The sequence below is a fragment of the Bemisia tabaci genome, chromosome 8 (genome assembly GCF_918797505.1).
Source record: "Bemisia tabaci chromosome 8, PGI_BMITA_v3".
In the NCBI taxonomy this organism is placed as follows: domain Eukaryota; kingdom Metazoa; phylum Arthropoda; class Insecta; order Hemiptera; family Aleyrodidae; genus Bemisia; species Bemisia tabaci.
This window is the reverse complement of record NC_092800.1, coordinates 29,347,160-29,367,534: the sequence shown is the minus strand read 5'-3', so window position 1 is coordinate 29,367,534 and position 20,375 is coordinate 29,347,160. Positions and strand designations below refer to the sequence as shown.

At 39.4% G+C, this 20,375-nt stretch overlaps 1 protein-coding gene across 1 annotated transcript in view; it reads right to left on the bottom strand.

The window, feature by feature from the left end:
* LOC109033940 (probable G-protein coupled receptor No18) overlaps positions 1-20,375 on the bottom strand; it is a 126,036-nt gene that overhangs the window by 76,801 nt on the left and 28,860 nt on the right. The window contains exon 3 of the mRNA XM_072303261.1: positions 8,439-8,583. Coding sequence (XP_072159362.1) covers positions 8,439-8,583 — 145 coding nt within the window. The remainder of the gene's footprint in view (positions 1-8,438; positions 8,584-20,375) is intronic.

The following is a 20,375-nucleotide window of genomic DNA, read 5'->3' as shown; positions in this document are numbered from 1 at the left end:
GTGTTTTTATGAACGGAAGGTTTGAATTCACCGGTCAAGAAACACTACATATCTTGGTTAAGAGTCAATTTCAGTAATTTTCGTTGCACGAATCGTGTTCTAAGTTAAATTTTAGTTAAGGAACATATATTAGAATGCTTAACTTCGTACCTTGTCTAGTGGTCCATTCTCCCTCTCTTGTAACATGACACGCCTTTCATACATTTCAGGTAAACATTTCACGTCCAGTTGCGCAACGGAGCCCGCGGCTGAAACTTGCAGCATTGGTTGAAGCGAGAGCAATTGATGTGACACACGAGTAAGTGTTTATTTTGGGACACACCGACTTCTCTGCCCCTCGCTTTTTCCTCGGGTACGGAGGGAACGTGTCGACAATAAAATGTGTCCCGAGCAGGGGGGAAAGGGTCTCCTTAGAATGGTCGCGAGAGTGCAATCAACGCATCGGTAAAAGACACGTTTGCTTGCGTTTCTACAAACGGAGCGCGTCGTCCGCGAAAAAACTCAAGTGAGACGAGGGTCTCGGAGACCTCACGCGTTTCTGCGGGCTGAGTAATTGCATCGTGCCCTTGGAAATCTCTCGAGGAACGGGCAGTTGGAGAGGTCTCGCGGACTTCCTAAAAAGCGTGCTCAGGAAATTACAAGCGAAAACTGAGAGTTAGGACGGCAGTCTACCTGATGGCTGTCAGTGCGAAGCTACTCTGAAATGTTATTTTGCGAGGACCCCTTGCTAAATTGGCCATCCATTGCTCTTAACGGACGACCTGAATACTAGCTCACTGAGACAAAAGAGGTGAAGTGGGAAAATTGCAGGTCGAGGAAACGAGGCCCTGCACCAGTCGTCCAAGAATGAAAAAGAGGGCTATACTTAGACGCACTTATAGTCGACTACATTTTGTAATTCGGGATTAAAATTTCTGGCTCAGTTTAGAAATAACGAAAGTACCATTAGTTACCCTATGTACACAAAGGTTTTTTCAGATGTGCAAGACATTTTGACACCAATTTACGGGATGAAGGCCAATTTATAAACTCCACTACAAGCCTAAACGGACAACATTTTAAAATTAAGAACTACTATTTCTGGCTAATTTCAGAAACAACATATTTGCTATTTGTTTCCCCCGACAGACAGGCGATTTTACGCATAAACTGAAAATGGTAGTTCAATAAAAGGTATCCGCGCAATGCATGAAGTATCCTGCAGACTTGTAAGGCGTTATACTATGCGGTGCACGCACCGTACCATACGCGCAATGCATGAAGTATCCCGCGGTCTTGTAAGGCGCTACAATGCGTTCGCGCCGCGCACGCGCTAGCCCCGCGCTGCGCCGGCCGCACTGTGTTTGATGCGATTATTCAAACTTGCGGCGTCTGCAGTTTCCAACTCATGATTTTGATGTTTTTGTTTATTCCAGGAGGGCTATGCCGCCTTGCTAAGGAAAAACTACTTATGAACATTCAAGAGTTGCCAAATTCCCTCCGATAAAATTTTTATTTTTGAAGAAAGCTATGGATAGTTTTCCTTGGAATTTTCAGGAAATTTAGGTAAAATTGCGAACACAATTTCTGAAAAATTGAAGGAAAAACATTTACTAATTTCCCCGAAAATTCGTGGTTAATCAAAGGGAATTTGGCAACGCCTGAAATCTCATACGCCGTTTTTCGTTAGCACGGCAGTATGGGAAGAGTGAAGATTACAGAGGTATAAAGAAGATTACAGTAAAATTACAGAAGAAAGCTATGGATAGTTTTCTTTGGAATTTTCAGGAAATTTAGATAGAACTGCGAACAAACTTTCTGAAAAATTGAAGGAAAAACCTTTACAAATTTTCCCGAAAATCCGTGATTGATCAAAGGGAATTTGGCAACGCCTGAAAGCTCATACGCCGTTTTTCCTTAGCACGGCAGTAAGGGTAGAGTGAGGATTACAGAAGTGCGGCGCTCGGTGCCCGGATGCTGTAAGTGGTTCGACTTTAAAAGCTCCTCGTGAGCCGGCGAGTGGATTTTGGACCCATCAACTATGATCAACGTATTTTCCGCGAAATTCCACGCAACTTCACGTGTTTAGCGCGCAAATCTCGACCGCGCACGAGATCCCATCACTCCGCTCCGTGCGCTCTCCGGAAAAAACCCCGACACTTGCTCTCGTATTAGCTTCCTCTGTAATCCGCTCGTGATCGCATAAAATAAGCGGACTGCGTGGAATAAGGAGAACTCCATCTTTCTTATTTTTCGAGGACGGACAGAGACCGGCGGTATAATGCCGGGTTGAAACCAAAGTGACTTCCTTCGCTTCAGATTTTTGCCATGTTCACAAAGAAAAGAGCCCCTAAAATGGCTGTCAGCTCATGGCGCACAGCTCGAGATGCTATCAGAAAATATGGAATCAGTCTCAATGTGCGTTTATGTAAGATTATACTAAGAATGGACTACTAGACAAAGTACGAATTTAAGCATTCTGATACATGTTTTTTAACCAGAATTTCATGTAAAACACGATTCGCGCAAATAAAATTACTGAAACCAACTCCTAACGGAGATATTATCATTTTAATTTTACATTGGTCACGAAGAATTCGAACTGCCCGCTCTTAAGAAACTCAAAGCTCTTCGTGAGTCAATTCGCGCACTACAACGGTTTCAGCAAGCTTGTCAGTCGAGCAATGTTCATTTCCAACCATGTGTTGTTCAAACTATAAGCAATTTGCTATAGCTGAGCCACAGCGTCAAGATTGAGGTTGTCAGATTTTTATATCGCAGAGGCTGTCATGATAACATTTAGCGCGCGATGTGAATCACATAGAGCATTGAGTTTTTATGAGCGGGTAGTTTGAATTCACGCCTCAAGAATCATTGAATATTTTCGTAAGGAGTTGATATCGGTAATTTTTATTGAGCGCATCGTGTTTTACGTGAAATTTTGGTTAAGAAACATGTATCAGAATGCTGGAATTCGTACCTAGTATAGTGGTCCATTGTTGTGAAAAAAGTGAGAGCACAGGCGACCAAATTTGACCTCCTTTAGAGCAATGGGCCTGTTGCAAACTTTTGCTATAGCAAAAATAAGAGTTGTTTCTTATAGATAGTGCCTCAAAAATCACGATGAGCGCATCGGCAAAGTCTGAAATGCACTCATAACTTCACAATCTGCGTAAGAAATTTGCGTTTTTTTAAGCTTCCCGCTTCAAAAACGATACTACGGCACAGGTGAACATTTTGTTAGAGGAGTCGCTCCATCGTCGGCGATATTCATCATGGCCGACGCTTGCGCGCAGTTCCGCGCGTGATTCAAGGAGAGTTCAAGGTCAATCAATTCGGGCGTGGAAAACATGAACGTTAAAACACGCCGATTGTTATCTGGTCTAATCCAGTTCAGGTATTATCTCGTCCCATCACACGTGTTTTGGCGGATTGGCGTCGGCCACGATGAGTATTGCCGACGATGGAACGACTCCTTTTACAAAATGTTCACCTGTGCCGTAGTATCGCTTTTGAAGCGGAAAGCTCAAAAAACCGCAAATTTCTTACGCAGACTGTAAAGTTATGAGTGCATTTCAGACTTTGCCGATGCGCTCATCGTGATTTTTGAGGCATTATCTATAAGAAACAACTCTTATTTTTGCTCTAGCAAAAGTTTGCAACAGGCCCATTTTGGTCATTTTAAGTTGGTAGGAGGAAAACCAGTGTTAACCTACAACCAAATTGCCTCTAATTCGCTCGTTTGACCCGTGCATCACGAGCCTGCCTAGGAGACTTGTATACTAACGTTGTCAATGTGTTGGGTAGAGTCTTGTGGTTTGTTAGAAAAATGTTAGGTACTTTGACCGAGAGGATCAAACTAACACTTTGTTGTTAGTTGGCCAAGAATAGGTCTTTTTGCGATTTAGACTACTTTTTACGATTAGAAACTACAATTTCTCGCTCGGTTTAGAAACAACGTAAATACCATTATTTCCTCTATACACATAGGTGTTCTTACAGATGAGCCAAGCGTTCGGGTTCCTAATTACATACAAAATGTTGTCCATTTCAGAGAATCGGGGATTTTCCCCCATGATGCACTGCTGCAGCTGCTTCGGCTTTACTTGGCTCCTCCCACTACGCCATTCTAAGAAATTTTTCGAGATTCGTTGAAACTTTGCTCTCCCCATCTCCAAAATTAATTATCTCTAGCTCGGTTCAAGGACTTTTGATCTCCTTCATTTACCCCATCAGTCAATAAGAACGACCTATTTCAGTAGGATCGCTCTATGCTCTGTATGTCTTCCTTGTCTATCACTTTGTTTACAAATTTCGCAGACATTTCAATCACCCTGTATCTTTTCGTAATATTACGGGGAAATTAAATGTTTCATAATCCATCCCCCAATCCTCGCGATTGACATAACCATTTGCCTAAAAGTCCAACTCCTTCAGGAGAGACTTAGAACTTTATTTATTTTTAATCGCGTCGAATAGAAGAATGTATCATAAAAAAACAAATCCCCTTCCGTAGAACACTCGGACTGTCAAGCACCAGATCATTTATTAAAGCTCCTGCAAAAATACTTACTTTAAGATTGCAGCTTTTCCAGGAATCTCGCGAAAAGTCGGCGAGAAAGGAAAAGGAGAAAAAATTGATCCCATCCGTCACCGTCCCGAACGGGGATTCTCCCTTTTGACTTTATCTGCCGGCTCTAAAGGTTTCTACTTTTAATGGCGCTCAAACGAACCTGTTCATTTATAATCTGTTCCGATCCCTCAAGCGTTCCGCCCTCCCCCTCCGGAGCAAATTTTATGATTGAACGGATTGTTTGGAAAAAAGGCGCAAATGCCACGATAATTTAATTGCTCCCACGCCTTTCTGCAAATAAACTGTTCAATTGCACTTTCTCTCGCTTTCTTTCTTAAACCGTCGGCAAATTCCCCCCAGTCCCTCTGCAAACACTGATTCGAGCTGGCGAAAGCAAATTAAAAGTATTTATAATCAAAAGTTCTCGGTTTCTTGGCGACAGCTTTTCATTAGCAGCTTTTATCGACTTTAAGCCTCGCTCTTGGACTTTGAAGCGTTACTCAGAATTGTATATTCCCGTCTAGTTCCTTCGCGTCAATTGTACTTGAAATTGTCACCAAATTGCTAATATTTTCTAGCTTTGGGTTGACATTTACAGCGATTGGTTAAAATTGCTCACAAAAGCCAAAGAGGTAATAACTGGGATATGCAGTCATAATTTATATCTATATTACTATACTCCGCAGATTTTTAAACTCCGCAAACGAGATACGTGGTCTGGTAGTTTCACCAGCGACGTATAACATGTTTGCTGAATGGAGATGTTGCATATCGACGGTGAAACTACCAAACCACGTATCTCGTTTGCGGTGTTTAAAAATCTACGCTCGCATTTTATTTTTTTGAAGTAGACCAAATCAATATCATTCCTTGAAATTTTCACAGAATTTTCTCCGCACGAAGAGGAAAAATCACAGACATTTTCAAGACTGGACGTTAAGTAGTTTTTCATTTAAAAAATAAAGAATGACAGGAAGTCTGCGACGTCGCAAACCGAGAAATGTGGTTTGGTAGTTTCACCGTCGATATGTGAGGAATTTGCGATTTTACTATTGATTCTTACGTAAAAATTCGCGAGAAACACGATGGTTTTCTCTGAAATCAACTCCCAAGCTCACAAAAAGCTCCCAATTTGAGGCCAAAATGGAGGGGATATCCCACGCTATCCTGAGAGTCCACATCTACATCAAGACAAACTCTCCATGCAAAGTTAGGGAGCAAATACATTAGCAGGGTTGTCGTGTTCTCAATTTTAGAGTCCCCAAATAAAGTGGCAGCCCTGTCAATGTATTTGCTCCCTATCCTTGCATTGAGAGTTTGTCTTGATGTAGAGGTGGACTCTCAGGATAGCGTGGGATATCCCCTTCATTTTGGCCTCAACTTGAGAGCTTTTTTTTGAGCTTGGAAGATGATTTCAGAGAAAACCAGTGGCACCATCGTATTTTTCGCAAACTTTTACATAAAAATCAGTAGTCAAATCGCAAACTCCTCACACATGCAACATCTCCATTATTGTAGAGATGAAGCAACCGTACCTGTGGCCCACCAACAACAAATCGAAGACCACATTTCGCACATAAAAGCGGCTCTGTAACTATGACAAACAAGCCATTCAACATCACGCTCGGTAACGGTCAATCGGTAACGTAAAATTTAAACCCTCGAAAGTATACAAAGCTGCGGACCGTTAGTGCAAAACCTCTAAAATATTTCCTCACGAGTTGCCACCCAAAAAGGGGGTTAAACTTTCACTCGGACTGTGTTTTGCCCCACTCATTACCGGTCAACGGAGGGGAGGGGCGTTTAAACAAACCATCGTCCGATGATAATCGACCCTCGAAAAAGAGTTTTCGAGGGTCGATGGGCCGGGGGCTGGGACGGGATAGGGAACAGTGACCCTTGGGGTGGGGGGAAGTATTGTCAGAACCATTTGCCGAAAGGGCGTCGCCGCGGGGGGGGGGGGGGTGATATAATCCTTGCGAATCTCCAGAGCTTTCATAAGGTTATTGTCTTGACAAGGGTCAACGCGGAGTCCCGATGAAGCCCGTTTATTGTTTCATCCCGGCGACGCACAGTGGATCGAGTCAATAGGAGAGGTCGGACAAAATTCAGAAACTTTAAACGCTTATAACTCCTTTTTTGCAGATCTGTGAGGTTCTAAAAGTGGTTCCATTGGTTTCCTCGTAAAATTGTCTTCTACATGCACCCCTTGAAGTTTAAAATGTGACGAAATTAACATCAAAATTTGTAGTTTCAGTCGAAAATTTAATATCCGACCTTTCTGATTGACTCGGTCCACTGTGCGACGCCGCGGTCGTCGGTGCTAGTAAAATAACCTACATTAATGATGACCTTTTCTGCCCGGAATTGCTCCGGGATACCATTGTGTTTCGGGACGTATTTCTCAGCATTTGGAAAGTTCATTACGTGGCCGTCTGGGACTCGTCGTTGAGTAAAGTCGAGCTTTTGTTCGCTTTTAACCGGTTTTTAGTCGTGTTCTTCCACGTGAACTGCCCTGCTAAGTAAAAACGCCGTATGACCATTCGAATGTTGCCAAATTACTCCTTCAATAATATTTATTTTTGAAGAAAGTTAAGAATATTTTTCCTTTGAAATTTCAGATTTTTTAGATCAAATAACGAACGAAATCCTGTAAAAAATCGGAGGGGGAGTTTTCAAGAAAAATTCAGAAAAATTGTGATTTTTTGAAGGGAATTTGGCAATGCCTAATGGCTCATACGGCGTTCCTACCTAGCACGGCAGTGAAGTCTTTCGAGTGTCCGCGTAAAAAATTAAAACCAAGCCTTGTCCGACAGGCTTAAACTTTTTAGACCTGTGTCTTCGTCATTTAAAGCAGATAACGAGGAGGGAGAAGAAAAATAAAAAGGAGAATAAACAGAGGGTAGTAGTAGAATGAGCTTATTTTTACGAGGTGCCCATTTACACCTCTAGGAAAATCAACATTATGATGTCTATAAATACAGATATAAATATGGTGAGGAAGATTGAGCGAAGAGGGAGAAAAAGAAGAAAGTCTTATCTTCCTTTATTTTATCATTATCAAGGCTCTTCTACTTTTTCTTATTCTTAATATTTTTAGCATGCCTTACATATATGTTGGCACGCTTTGGATTTCGTTTTGATGTGGAGTGTGAGGCCAGCCCTGTATTCTATAATTTTCAATGATTTTTGTGCCGAATCTTATGGGTTTTTCTTCTTATTTTTTTTTTTTTTTTTTTTTTTTTGCACTAGGTGGTTTTAAAATTTCCAAGAAAACACCCCGATCCGTAGAAACATTTAAGATTGTTAATTTTTTTTTCTTTTAGTTTAAAAACGGTCAGGTTATTGTGGAAAAGAATAAGTTATAATTTAGAAGTTCTGATTATTGGTAGAATGTTTTAAAATGTTTACAATTGAACTACTGGTTGCAGTCCGGAAACTATGGCCGTTCAAAGAGGATCAATTTTTACGTTGTTTTGTATTGATGTTGCCAACATGACGTTTGACACCAAGAAAATAAGACTTTTCAACGACCAGAGCGCGCACCGTGGTACACGCGCAATGCATGGAGTATTCTGCAGACTTGTAAGGCGCTATATTATGCGGCGCTCGCACCGTACTGTACGCGCCATGCATGAAGTATCCCGCGGTTTTGTAAGGCGCTACTATGCGTTCGCGCAGTACGCGCCAGCCCCACGCTGCGCCGACCGCACAATGTGTGATGCGATTATTCAAACTTGCGGCGTCGGCAGTTTTCAACTTATGATTTTGAAGTTTTTATAAAGTTTGTTGAAATTATTGTCATTTGAAATGATGAAACATTACATAAAACCCAACTAATTTTCTTAATTTCATTTACATATGTTTATAAATTGTGCGTTCTTACCCATTAGGTAGGCTGCTACTGCCAGCGGCATAACGAAAATCCCGACCAAGAAGTCTGCTACCGCCAGAGACATGACGAAGCAGTTGGTAACGGTGCGTAGTCGCCGGGTCGTTAGCACCGCTGTTATGATCAGCGTATTACCAACCTGTAAACAAATAAATTAGTCAATTGAAGAGACTGATGAAGAATTATACATTAATCGCTATCTTTAGCAAGACTGAGATTGCCAATCCATTCAAATACAAATAACCATCCCATTAAGATGGGACGATCCCAAATTTACAAATTGAAATTTGGCAACTTTGAATTTTAGTTACGTCCTTTCGTCTGAGAAACGACGATTTGAATCCCCTCGCTCCATCTAGGTAATTCTTGTGGACTCGATACATTTGATATATCTCGTACGATTTTCTTTGCGAAAATCCAACTTTAAAGCGCCCTAAAAATTAAATTACAGGCAGAGCACTGAGCACACTTGAAAAATTAAATTAATGCGTATACATATTTTTTTCCAAAACATTAACCCTGAACTTAATGTCGGATATTTAGCTTTGGGGGAGAGCCGGGTTCACCCGGGGTAACTAATTGAAAACTTTAGGAGCTCCAGGTTACAGCATCATTCTTTCAGATGAACTAACAAAAGACACGGACTTATTGATCCCTTCTTGGGGTGATTGATAGCCGGCGGATTTGCCACAGCGCTCCGTACATAATCCGAATACTCTCAAAGAAATCCAGCACGCCCTCAGAAAATGGAGTCAATCTATTCGCTAACTCCTGGAGAGTTGCTCTGGCGAAAATTCGTTCGCTTCCTGCCAACATTGCCGCCATATCCCGTCAAAAACTACCGTTTTCGGCTGAATTTCGTTCACCTTCTAAGTTGGAGACGCGTAACTCCAACATAAATGTAACGTAAAGAAAGTGGTTTTTCCTTAACTCCTCCGATAAGGAGCGCGTTTAGGCAGCCTCGTCCGACGAATCACTGACGGGCGATTGCCTTCCCTTAGCTGGAAAATAACACTCGAGAATTTGTTCCTTTGAGCACTCCCGGTTTGGATTAATTAAATTTTTGGAAGTTCGCGCGGTAAAGAAGTGGATTATTCTTGGAATTGTGTAAATTGAGGAGCATTTGTTCTAGACCCTCTTCTAAGTTGAGTGCGGTCAATGACAAAAGGTTCGTGGAACCTTCGCTTTTTCTTACGGTTGGACTATATTTTGCAATTACAAACTACTCTACCGTGCTAAGGAAAAACGCCGTAGGTATGAGCTTTCAGGCGTTTCCAAATGTCCGTCGACAAATCACTGATTTTCAAGAAAATTTAAGAATATTTTCTTCCATTTTCTCATTTAATTTTGTCTGTAATTTGATTTGAAAATTCTGAAACTTTCAAGGAAAAATCTTGAAAATTTTCCTGAAAAATAAAAATTGTATGGGAGGCAATTTTGCATCTACCTTTCTATACAATTATCAAAATTAGTTAAGCAATCTAATTTTTTAATTGCGAATTTTCAAACTGGTGCTCTATTTCAAGTATACTGAAAAAAAATAGATCTGTTCATCGGGTTCCTGCACTTTCCTTGTTACAGCTATACAGAAGTTTCCGTTATGAAAACAGAGCACTCTGTGCTCACGACCGAAGTTCTGTTCTCAGAACAGAAAAGTTCTCTCGGTATAACTAAGAAAGGGCAGGAGCCCTACGTCATCAAAACCGACCATTTTTTGCGTAATTGCCCTGTTTTATTTTAAGGAAGGGAATATTATTGGTTAAGGATAGTAATTTATTGTTACATACATTTTTTTTCAGAAAGATAGTTTTAAATTTTGCTTCGTGAGTGTAAAAAATTGCTACTTTACAACACCACAACCTAAGATACGTGTTTGGATCCATCCTCCTTTTTATCTTTCATCTCCCACAAAACTCCTTTTAGTCTAGCGCTTCATAATGGTTTCTATCTCGCGCTGGGGAGCGGAGTTCCTGAGCATTTTGGTCTAGTTGCCCCAACGCCGCAGCTGTAACGATATCTTGAACGGAGGTGTTTTTCTCACTCTGTTAAACGTCCTCACCCCTTCCCCGACAGATTTGCATTTCGCATCCGCTGCATTCGGAGGGAGCTGCTATCCTCGCTCCAGATATCTTCGTTTCTCTGACGGAGAAGCGTAAGTCTATTCCAAGGTTGCCAAATTCACGCAAACAATTAATTTTTGACGAGAAATTACTCTTGCAATTTGTGTCCAAAATTTGCCTGATTTTTCCATGAGATCAGAGGAAAAGTCAGTGAAATTTTCAGTAAAAAATGTCCAAGATTCTAACGTTAAAAGTGCAATTTCTGACGGGAAATTTGGCAACACTGTAATGTAGTTACGGTCTTTCGTGAGAGACACGACGACATGTGCATCTCCGGCCACGCCCAGGAACCTTGATGGTGTTTTCCTCCGCCGAACAGACCGCGAATATTGATGCGGCGAAAAGTAACGAGATAAAAAAAGAACTCGGATGCGGTGCACCCCGACATTTTAAACAAGGTGGATTGGTTATTTATGAAAGGAACTTTTAATGAACGACAAGATGATAAGGAATCTCTTTTTTCCAGCTTCCACGTCTCCGCGGTCTTGAAAGACGAAACTTTTCACATAAATTTAGTTCTTGCGTTGGGTGCACTGTTGCTCCGCTTGTAATGGTCAGGCACAACGACGTTGCCGCCGGATGAGTGATATCAGAAGCGTGGCGTGAATCGCGATTTATCGATTGTAATGTCATTTAAACCTATGGTAAAGAATCGATTATTAAGGTGTTCGCTGCGCACACCCTGCTTATCGATCCTTTTCCATAGGTTTAAATGGCATAACAATCGATACATCGCAAAGCACGCCACGCCACTGAGTGATATCAGAGTGAATCTTCATCAGTCTGTATTAAGGATTTTTCACGTGTGATTTGCCACCATTGTATTTTGATTTTCGTAAATACATCGTTGAACTTTAGACTTTGTGCACCCGTTGCTGCATAGATTGACTTTTACTGGCAAAATTTCAAATATCCTTATGAAAAAGTAACTCTTTAATCGGTGGATAATAGTTTTTTCCTTTTATCGAAAAAATTGGGGGGGGGGGGGGGGGGAATGCGCACAAGCAAGTTGCGAAAATTGATCTCAGTAAAAAGAAGACTTAACAAGTTGGTTTTTGCAATCGCTAGCGATAGCAATATTCGTCATGGGAACTTTTGCTTCTGGGATATGAAAATGTTAAGGTACAGTTCGTTTGTAGTATCTTCAGGATTGAAGGGGCTATGTAATTTTGTGTCGACATCTCTTTTTTAACATTTTTAATTTTTTTTCTTTGCATACAAGAAAGCTGTTATATTTACCAATTATTTATTTTCGTTGGATTATGTATGGTTTTCGGAAGTTAACGCATTTAACTTTCAGTTTCGTTTTTTCGGCGTAAAGTATGATATTTTTACTCTACGCATATGCCCGAATACGCATCATAAGTGACCTATGTGCTTCCTAAGTTGCCATTTTTTTCATTCAAATAGATGTAACTGAAATGTTAGATGTGTACTACCTATACTACTTTCATGTCATTGCTTTATTTATTTATTTATTTATTTATTTATTTACTTTTTGCGTAGGTATAAATTGTTATTTTTTGCTGAATTTTGGAGAAAATATTGCTTTAAGAACGTGGAATGTAAATTAATTTTATTGAAAAAAGAAAATACCATCATTAATTTGGGCGAACAGAGAAAATATACATCAATATTTGGGTCAACATCTCCCTGATTATATAAAGGATGAATATATTAGTATTTCTGTATCAAAAAACTTAGCTTTTGTCTTCAGAGATACAATGATTCTAGTCCCAGTCAATTTGTTGTATTGAAAAAACAAAAAAACAAAAAATAAATAAAAAAAAAAACAACTGAAATGTTAGACATACTATTTTCATGTCTTTCTATTTGTATCAATAGGTACTTTTTGCTTAACTTACGAACGTTGAATGCAAATTAACTTTATTGAAAAAAGAAAATAACGTCATTAATTTGGGGGAACATGTGGCTGATTATATGAAGGAGGTATATTCCAGTATTTTTGTTTAACATATTAACTCACGAGAAAATGTTCGTACATTTATCATCTAGTATTAATTATTTTTTGATGATTGGTCTAAAACATTCAATACAACCATTAAAAATTAACTCCCATCGTCGGGTATCGAACTCCCGATCACCTATTGCCCGCACATTATCAAAATTTAGGGCGCCTCAGTCAACTAGGCTATCACAGATCAGCGACAGTGGAGAAAAAATAGCATTTAAAAGACTCGGACGATGGGCGGGACTTATCACAAGAGTTGTCCTTGAGCGATTCGGCGATTCGCGTCTTCGTAGCTTCTGGAGAAACGAGCTAACCGCCTTTCTCTGTGAGACATTGTTTGCCTATGCTATCATGTGTCTCAAGGTTCATATCAGCAGGCATTTGCCATCGCGGCAGTAAGCTGAGGCAATATTTCTGTATTCATGGAATAAATCAATCAATCGAGTTCCGATTTTGGCTCATATATCCGTAACGGGTCCTCCAGAGCAGTTTTCCACCTTGCACAATAGTTATAATTTCTTTATTTCTATGTTTAAAATTTGAGGTGGGATAATGGCGGCTTCTCAAGAGCAACGAGGTAGGCGATCTTTTGCACCAACGAACAGAAAACTGATGGCGAAAAATAGCCAATGAAAACCTCCCAAAAAAAAGAATTTGCCTAAAAACGGAACTTCGTGGTTCTGCGCAGATTTACCAGTCAGACACGACATCTCAAAGTGGAAAAAAACTCGCTGAAAGCGAATTTTAGAAATCAACACAACTTGACGTAGAGACATGATTGGCTAAAAAATACAACGGTTTTTGATACATCGGAAAATCAACCAAAAATCGGAGACTGGGCGAAACGCTCAAGGTCGCAGAGGTATAGGGAATCCCATAGCGAAAGCAACGGAACTAGAGTACCTGTATAGCGAGAGTATGGACAGATGTGAAACTCCGAAAATCCATCAAGCCTTCACCGATGCTTCTGCGAATAAAGTTAGGGCCCAGAAATGCAGCCAACCTATGAATTTCCATTATCCAGAACGATTTACTAATACTATTGTTACGAACTGTCGTTTATTAAGCACGTGTTTGACTCAGTTTTTGCATAAATTTACTCAATTTCGCTCATTTCTGTACATTCTTTGCCATCATGGTTAGAATTGGAATCTGCAGACTGGCAGTGAAATTTTGTGCGTTAGAAGTTGGTTAGAAGGGTGGCTGCACTTTTGGGCCCTAAGCCCTCCATGAAGCGATCTGTCCATACTCTCGCTATACAGGTACTCTAAACGGAACGATTGTAATATCATGGGGAACTCCGTTCCCATGACAAAAGAAACGACTTACTGCTAAAGCAGCCAGGAATTGAATGCTTAGAAATTGCGAAATATATGTATATGACTTCTCCTCGTTTTTATGAACAAGCATGCCGTTTGGAAGGCTTGAATCAGTTTCCACCTTTTTAGAGCTTTCAAAGCACAGAAGGTGCATTTACGTAGGGCGTCTATTGCGATCGTTCAGACGATAATGAGACTTTTTATGGGCTGTTTGTGAATTTTGTTGAGCTTGAATGAAAGTTACAAATCTTCGTTACGGAAATGGTGTGGACCCTGCACCATCTCACCACTTTATTACATTCAGTTCTAGTAATTTCTTAACGTATTTTTCTCTAAGTTACTTAATATATTATATATTACATCTAATTTATTATATAATCATTATTTCAATCCCCAGCAGTTTCTGATATTGAATAATTAAGATGAACAGACCTCGTTACTTTGTATCTTTTGAATACCAAAAAATTAATCCCATCCGTAGTTCAAGCAGAACATCAAACTGGAATATTATTCCTCCTGGTTACAGCCATGAGATCGCTCGAAGAATTTTTTATAGGCATTTTCCGAGGTTATCATCAGATGACTTTCGTAAAAATTTGCAGTAATTTGCAATATTTTTTATTTTTTCAGTTTTTGCCATGCATTAAAATTTTCAAATCTTTCTCATGACTTGGCAGATCACATTTTACGGGCTCGAAAGAAAAATAAATGTATATGTATAAAAATAAATGGCTTACAATTATTTGCGAGGAGAGACCTTCAACCTACAAACCATTCTCTCTGCATTCTCTTCTCTTATCCTCTTTTTTATTGCGTTTCTACTGAAATACACGTCCCTCACAGCAAGGACAGAATAAGCATTGTCAAATGTTCACAAAAATTGAGAAGTTTCATCAGTTGGTTGGCCACTGGGAATACTCAATGGATCTTGCAAAGTTGTATCGCGTGACCAGAGCGCTAAAAGGAAGCTTTAAATGGACATGCAACTTCGCTTCCACCTTTGATGAATGGCAGAAAAATAAGTTCAGTTACTACTTCGTGCACAACTGAGTCTGACCTTTTGATTCTCGTGATCACTAATCGAAACAAATATATATTTTAAAGAATACCACCAATGAAGTATAGGCTCATGCCTTATCAGTTCGAGTTCAGAAGAGAATTTGTTGTAATACTCCACGGAGATTACAGTTTCATGGAATCTTTAAAGTAAAATTATATGGTCTTGAGGTTTTCAAATATTTTCAGTGTATTATACCATCATTAAAGGAGCAAATGGGAAGTTCTCCGTCGTTAAAAATCTCGGATTGAAATTCTGATCGTAAACACAGGTAAAAGTAGCTTCCAGGACTTTATGTCCACCTACCTTTTGTCCATTAAATAAATGTCCACCGCTATTTATGTCCAGAAAACGTTAAGTCCAGTCTTTATTAAGTCCACGTGATTTAATGTCCAACCATGAATATGTCCAAAATTGTCCAACTTGTGGACATGTTATGTCCACATTTTTTTCTTCTCATTTAAATGACAAGAACCACCTCAAAAATAAATGCATACTACTACTACCTTCATTCTTAAAAACATTTCATTCATGAATCAAGTCATGAAAGAGAACAGCTCTAAGAGCAGATAAAAACATATGTTCATGTGTACACTGTACGGATATGATAAGATGAAAACCAAAGCGGGAGCCTAGGAAACGCTCCAATGCCAAATTAAACATTTTTTCAGTAATAGATGCAGTCAAAATTGAAAGTCCTCTTTAACTACTTATTTCGTGCGCCTTCGGTCTTGTAGGATACTGTGCAACGCCTCTGACGCGAAATAGTTGCTTAAAGCGTTGCGGCGCGGCAGGGAACCAGCGCAGCGTGACACGCGCATAGGCGCCTACAAACCTAACAAGATACTTCACGCGTTGCGCAATGCGTGAAGTATCCCGTTAGGTTTGTAGGCGCCAGTGCGCGTTCTGCGCTGCTACCACGCCGCTCCGCTCTGAGTTAGGCTCTAATATTTAAACTCGCGGAGTCAGCGTTTTTCAACTCATGATTTTGAAATGTTTGCACTCTCTGCATTTATTATTCCCTTTTAAACTGATGAAAAAGAAATATGTACTGCTGGAAAATATATATATTTTTTTTTTTTTATATTTTTTTTTTTTTTTTTTTTTTTTTTATAATAGTGGTTCCGTGTCAAATGTAATGATTTCCAAAGCATTCAAATTTATTCTTTTATGTTTTTGGCTTTTACTGTACTGCAGCGTGGTGTAAGCGCAATTAAACGTTCAAAATTGGACGTATTTGATTCAAGAAGGTCGATGTACAAATAAGTTAAAAACAAAAAATTGCGTGCTTCTTAGTTTTTTTCCTCTTTTATTAATTTTTGTATAGTTTCTTTCATCACAACTACGGCTCGATGAGATTCATATCGATGCCATTGCTTGGAAAAGGTCTTACAAATATTTACCACGTTTTAAAAATGTAAATTTTTTAAAATGAAGTACCTAATCAACTTCATTAAAAAAAGAATGTACATTTAAGGCATATTATATATCGGAAATTTCAAGGATAGGAATGAAACCAAGTATTTACTAAAGACAATTTGAAAAGATAAATCAAAAGAAGAAATTAACATTTCATTTAAAATATGCGTTACGATAACAACACCTAATTCTCTCTTAATTTTCTCATTTCGATATTGTCAACATATTTTTACACACGGACTAAAATATGACGCTTGTATTTGATTTTAGTGGACTTTACATTAGTGGACCTAACTTAGTGGACGTTTAAGTAATGGACTTAATAATAGTGTGGGCTTTAGAACTGTGGACGTAAAAATTGTGAACAAAAAGTCTGTGGACGTAAAAAAGTGGACATAAAGTTCATGTACCGTAAAAGTATCCATGTTTATAGTCACTTTGGGTTACTTTGAGTAAATTTTTTTTCGGTTAAATCAATCAAAAGGACATAAATGATTGATCAAATTTTTCACTAAAGCCATCGAAACCGGAAGTTACTCTGAGACGTCTGGGGATGCAGAAAGTGTCCGGCAAAAGTAATGTAAAGTAATTTCTATTATCGTCACTTAGAAATTCCATCGTTCGAGTGATTAGCGCAATATACTATCACTGATGCGATCTAAGTTCGATTCTGGCGGTTCTTTGGTGGCCCTTAATATATTTCCTCAAGTGAAACGTTCATAATCATTCACAAACATGGTGTTAACCGAAGGCCTTTACAAGAAGAAGTATGACAGGAACTATGTGCCTCGCAAATCTTATGCACAGAGTTAATGTTAGCCAACTCACACTGAAAAAAAAATTTCGGGGTATTTCCTAAGAAAAGGGTAAAATTACCGAGAATTCTGGGTTCTATTTGATCTCAGTTTTTTCTTGGTAAAATTACCATTTATGGAAATGGTAATTTTACCGAGAAATCTCGGTAAAATTATTGAAGTTTCTCGGTAATTTTACTGGACCTTGATAAAAACGCCAATATTTTTCATCGACTGTGGTAGAATTACCGAGATAAAATGGCAAAGTGACCGGGAATCGATTAACAATAAAAGTGGTATTCATACCTGAAAAAACAGCAAAAACACCGGTTTTTAGGTAAGCTTACCAGCCTGTCTTGGTAAAATTAACAATAACTGGTAAAAAAAAGTGAGATGGTAAAGGTACGAAAGGACCTTGGTAAAAACGCCGAGAGTTTTTTTCAGTGCATTTTCACGTGATTATGTTTAGTATAAATACGTCTAAATCATGAGGGAAAATTAAGGAATCGAAATTCAAAGGGATTAAGCTTAGTATCTGTGAGATCCAAAAACCTAAAATCAGGGATAATTTCGTCCACTGGCGCCAAGGATGTAAAAAACAGTGAGAAGGCATCGGCGATCCAAGATAACTCTCCCTCTCCCCCCTCTCTCTACCTTTCTTTCCGGAGCTACCCACGTGAAGCCGACCATTATTTTTTCTTATCATGACAGATGAGCCAGTTTCGATTTTTGTTTTCTTCATTCTATTATTTTCCCCTCTTTTTAGACCGGTGCGAAACGAACCGGGAACCACCCGGAACTTGGAAGTAGGTCGAGGGCGGACAGCGCCTTCACTCAGTGGCGTGGCGTCAATTGCGATGTATCGATTGTTAAGCCATTTAAACCTATGGAAAAGGATCGATAAACAGGGTGTTCGCAGCGAACACCTTAATAATCGATTCTTTACTGTAGGTTTAAATAGCGTAACAATCGATAAATCGCAAAGCACGCCACGCCACTGCCCTCACTTCATTCTGATGAGTTTGTAACATCAGAGTGGATTGAATCTTACGTCAGCTGCTAGAGCTGCGTTTAGTAAAAAGGAACCAACCCTATGAACATTGGCCGTTAAAAACGAATCGTGGAATATCTCTACGAAAGCCATTTCGTTTTCAATGAACAATTTGCTCTTCGTTAATTTTTGGGGTTTTTTTTCGAAATGGGAAAGTTTGACTTTTTCAATACTGATGAAAACCAAAACCGATAATTTCTCACTTAAAAGCTGTACTTAGACTCTTCAAACATATCTAAAAAATTTTGCGTTATAGACTTTGACGAGTAAACAAATAAAAAGTGAATGTCTTAAGACACGTATCTTGATTTGCGGCATTATATATCTTATCAAATTTTATTTTTTCAAAAGAAAACCAACAAACCTTACTCCATTGAACATTTTCTGTATTTTCTTTATCCTGCGCAGAATATTTTGAGAACATCTCAATTAATAATTTTCATAGATTATTCACTGGAAAAAAAACACATTGGATCTAGAGTCCAGACTCTTAAAAACATCGACAATGAAAAGTACTCTTGATTCGATCTGATTTAAGATTAAATCAAGAACCAAGCTTCTTAATTTGAGCGGATTTCCTTTCGATTTAAGCTTAAATCTGATTGAATCAAGAGTCCTTTTTCTTGTCAATTTTTTCAAGAGTCTGGACTCTAGATCCAATTTGTTTTTCTCCAGCGTTCTTAGAAAGCATAAAGCAGCAGTGGAGATCTTGAGAAATAATCACAATAGGTGTTCTGTGACTTTCACCATTGATATTTGGTGTTCTTTGATAACTACTACGTTCAGTGGACTAGAGGGAATAATATCCGACGCCAGAGGTGTTCGGACTCGCACACGTTCATTATACGACCCAACAACATGGTAGTCAAGATTAAAAACAATACTCTTCTTATAATTACTCGCTTTGAAAAGGAGGACGTCTGTTATTATAGCTCGTTCAAGTTTAATGTGCCACGCTTGCGACACTTAAACTCCCTGTAGCTACCTTTGCTCAGCACGGTGTGGCGAGACACATGTTGCATTCAGACTTGCAGATTGTCCCCACGAACATCGCGTGCGCGACGCCCATGAGCTCTTTGCTCGAGGACATATTAAAAGGACACAGTGGGATTTTATCATAGATTTCATGGACATATTTCACATAAAGTATTCTTGCTTAACGCGCATGATATTTAGATTCAGAAAATAGTCAAAGCAGTGTTCGAAACTCACAGGCGCCAACGCGTCAAATATGCCGAACAAATCGGCCATGGCGCCTAAAAAATGAAGGCTCTGCGTCAACGTGGCCCCTAAAAATCTATTTTCATATCAGGTGATTATTCAAAATTTTTTGCACAACAAATGAAAGCTTTTTCTATTCTTCACGATTTCATCCTTTGTGCTTTTGTCTTCCTCAAGTTACAGCTACTTACTAGTTCTGTTGCGAAAACATCTTGCATCTAACTTTTCACTAAATACACCGTAATATATGGGCAAAAAGTCAATTTGGCCCCTAAAATATCTTCAATGGCGCCTAAAAATCGGGCTTGATGCGCCATTTGGCCCCTAAAACTCAAAGGTTAGTTTCGAACACTGAGTCGAAGTGTACTAATTTGAATTGGAATATTTGCTTCTGGGTGTTTTTAAACGTAAAATATCTTACAAGAATATACCAGTACAAATTTCATCCAAAATTTCACTGGTGTTTGCATGAAATCAAGTGACCAATGAAAAACCGGCACAGAAATGACCATACTCTGTCTATAGAGGCACTCTAGACCCACTGAGCGGCCACACTCGTCCAAAGCTCTTTTCATGCAATGTAAACGCTTTTTCCGTTGTAATTACTCTCCCTCCCGTAATTATTTTTCTTTCGACAATGCACCCCCTTCTTACGCGAGAATTTACGCCCCTCGCGCTGTCCACAGCGCCGACACAGTTCCCACGCCGTTGTTTCCTTCCGCTGATAAAACAATGCTCCTGTGTTGACTTACATCCCCTTCGCATTCATACCGGGCTTGTCATCGAAAGAAACCCGAGGAATAGAAATCTTTCCGGAGGATGTCAGGTTCAATATTTGCCAAGCCAGTGACCGCCATTTTCCCATTAGACCGCGGGAAGCGCATGCACATAAATCTCAATGAGGAAAAATCATGCTGTCGTCGTGAGGAAGAATGTCGTGTGAGCATTCTAATATTGTCAAATTTCCACATATAAAAT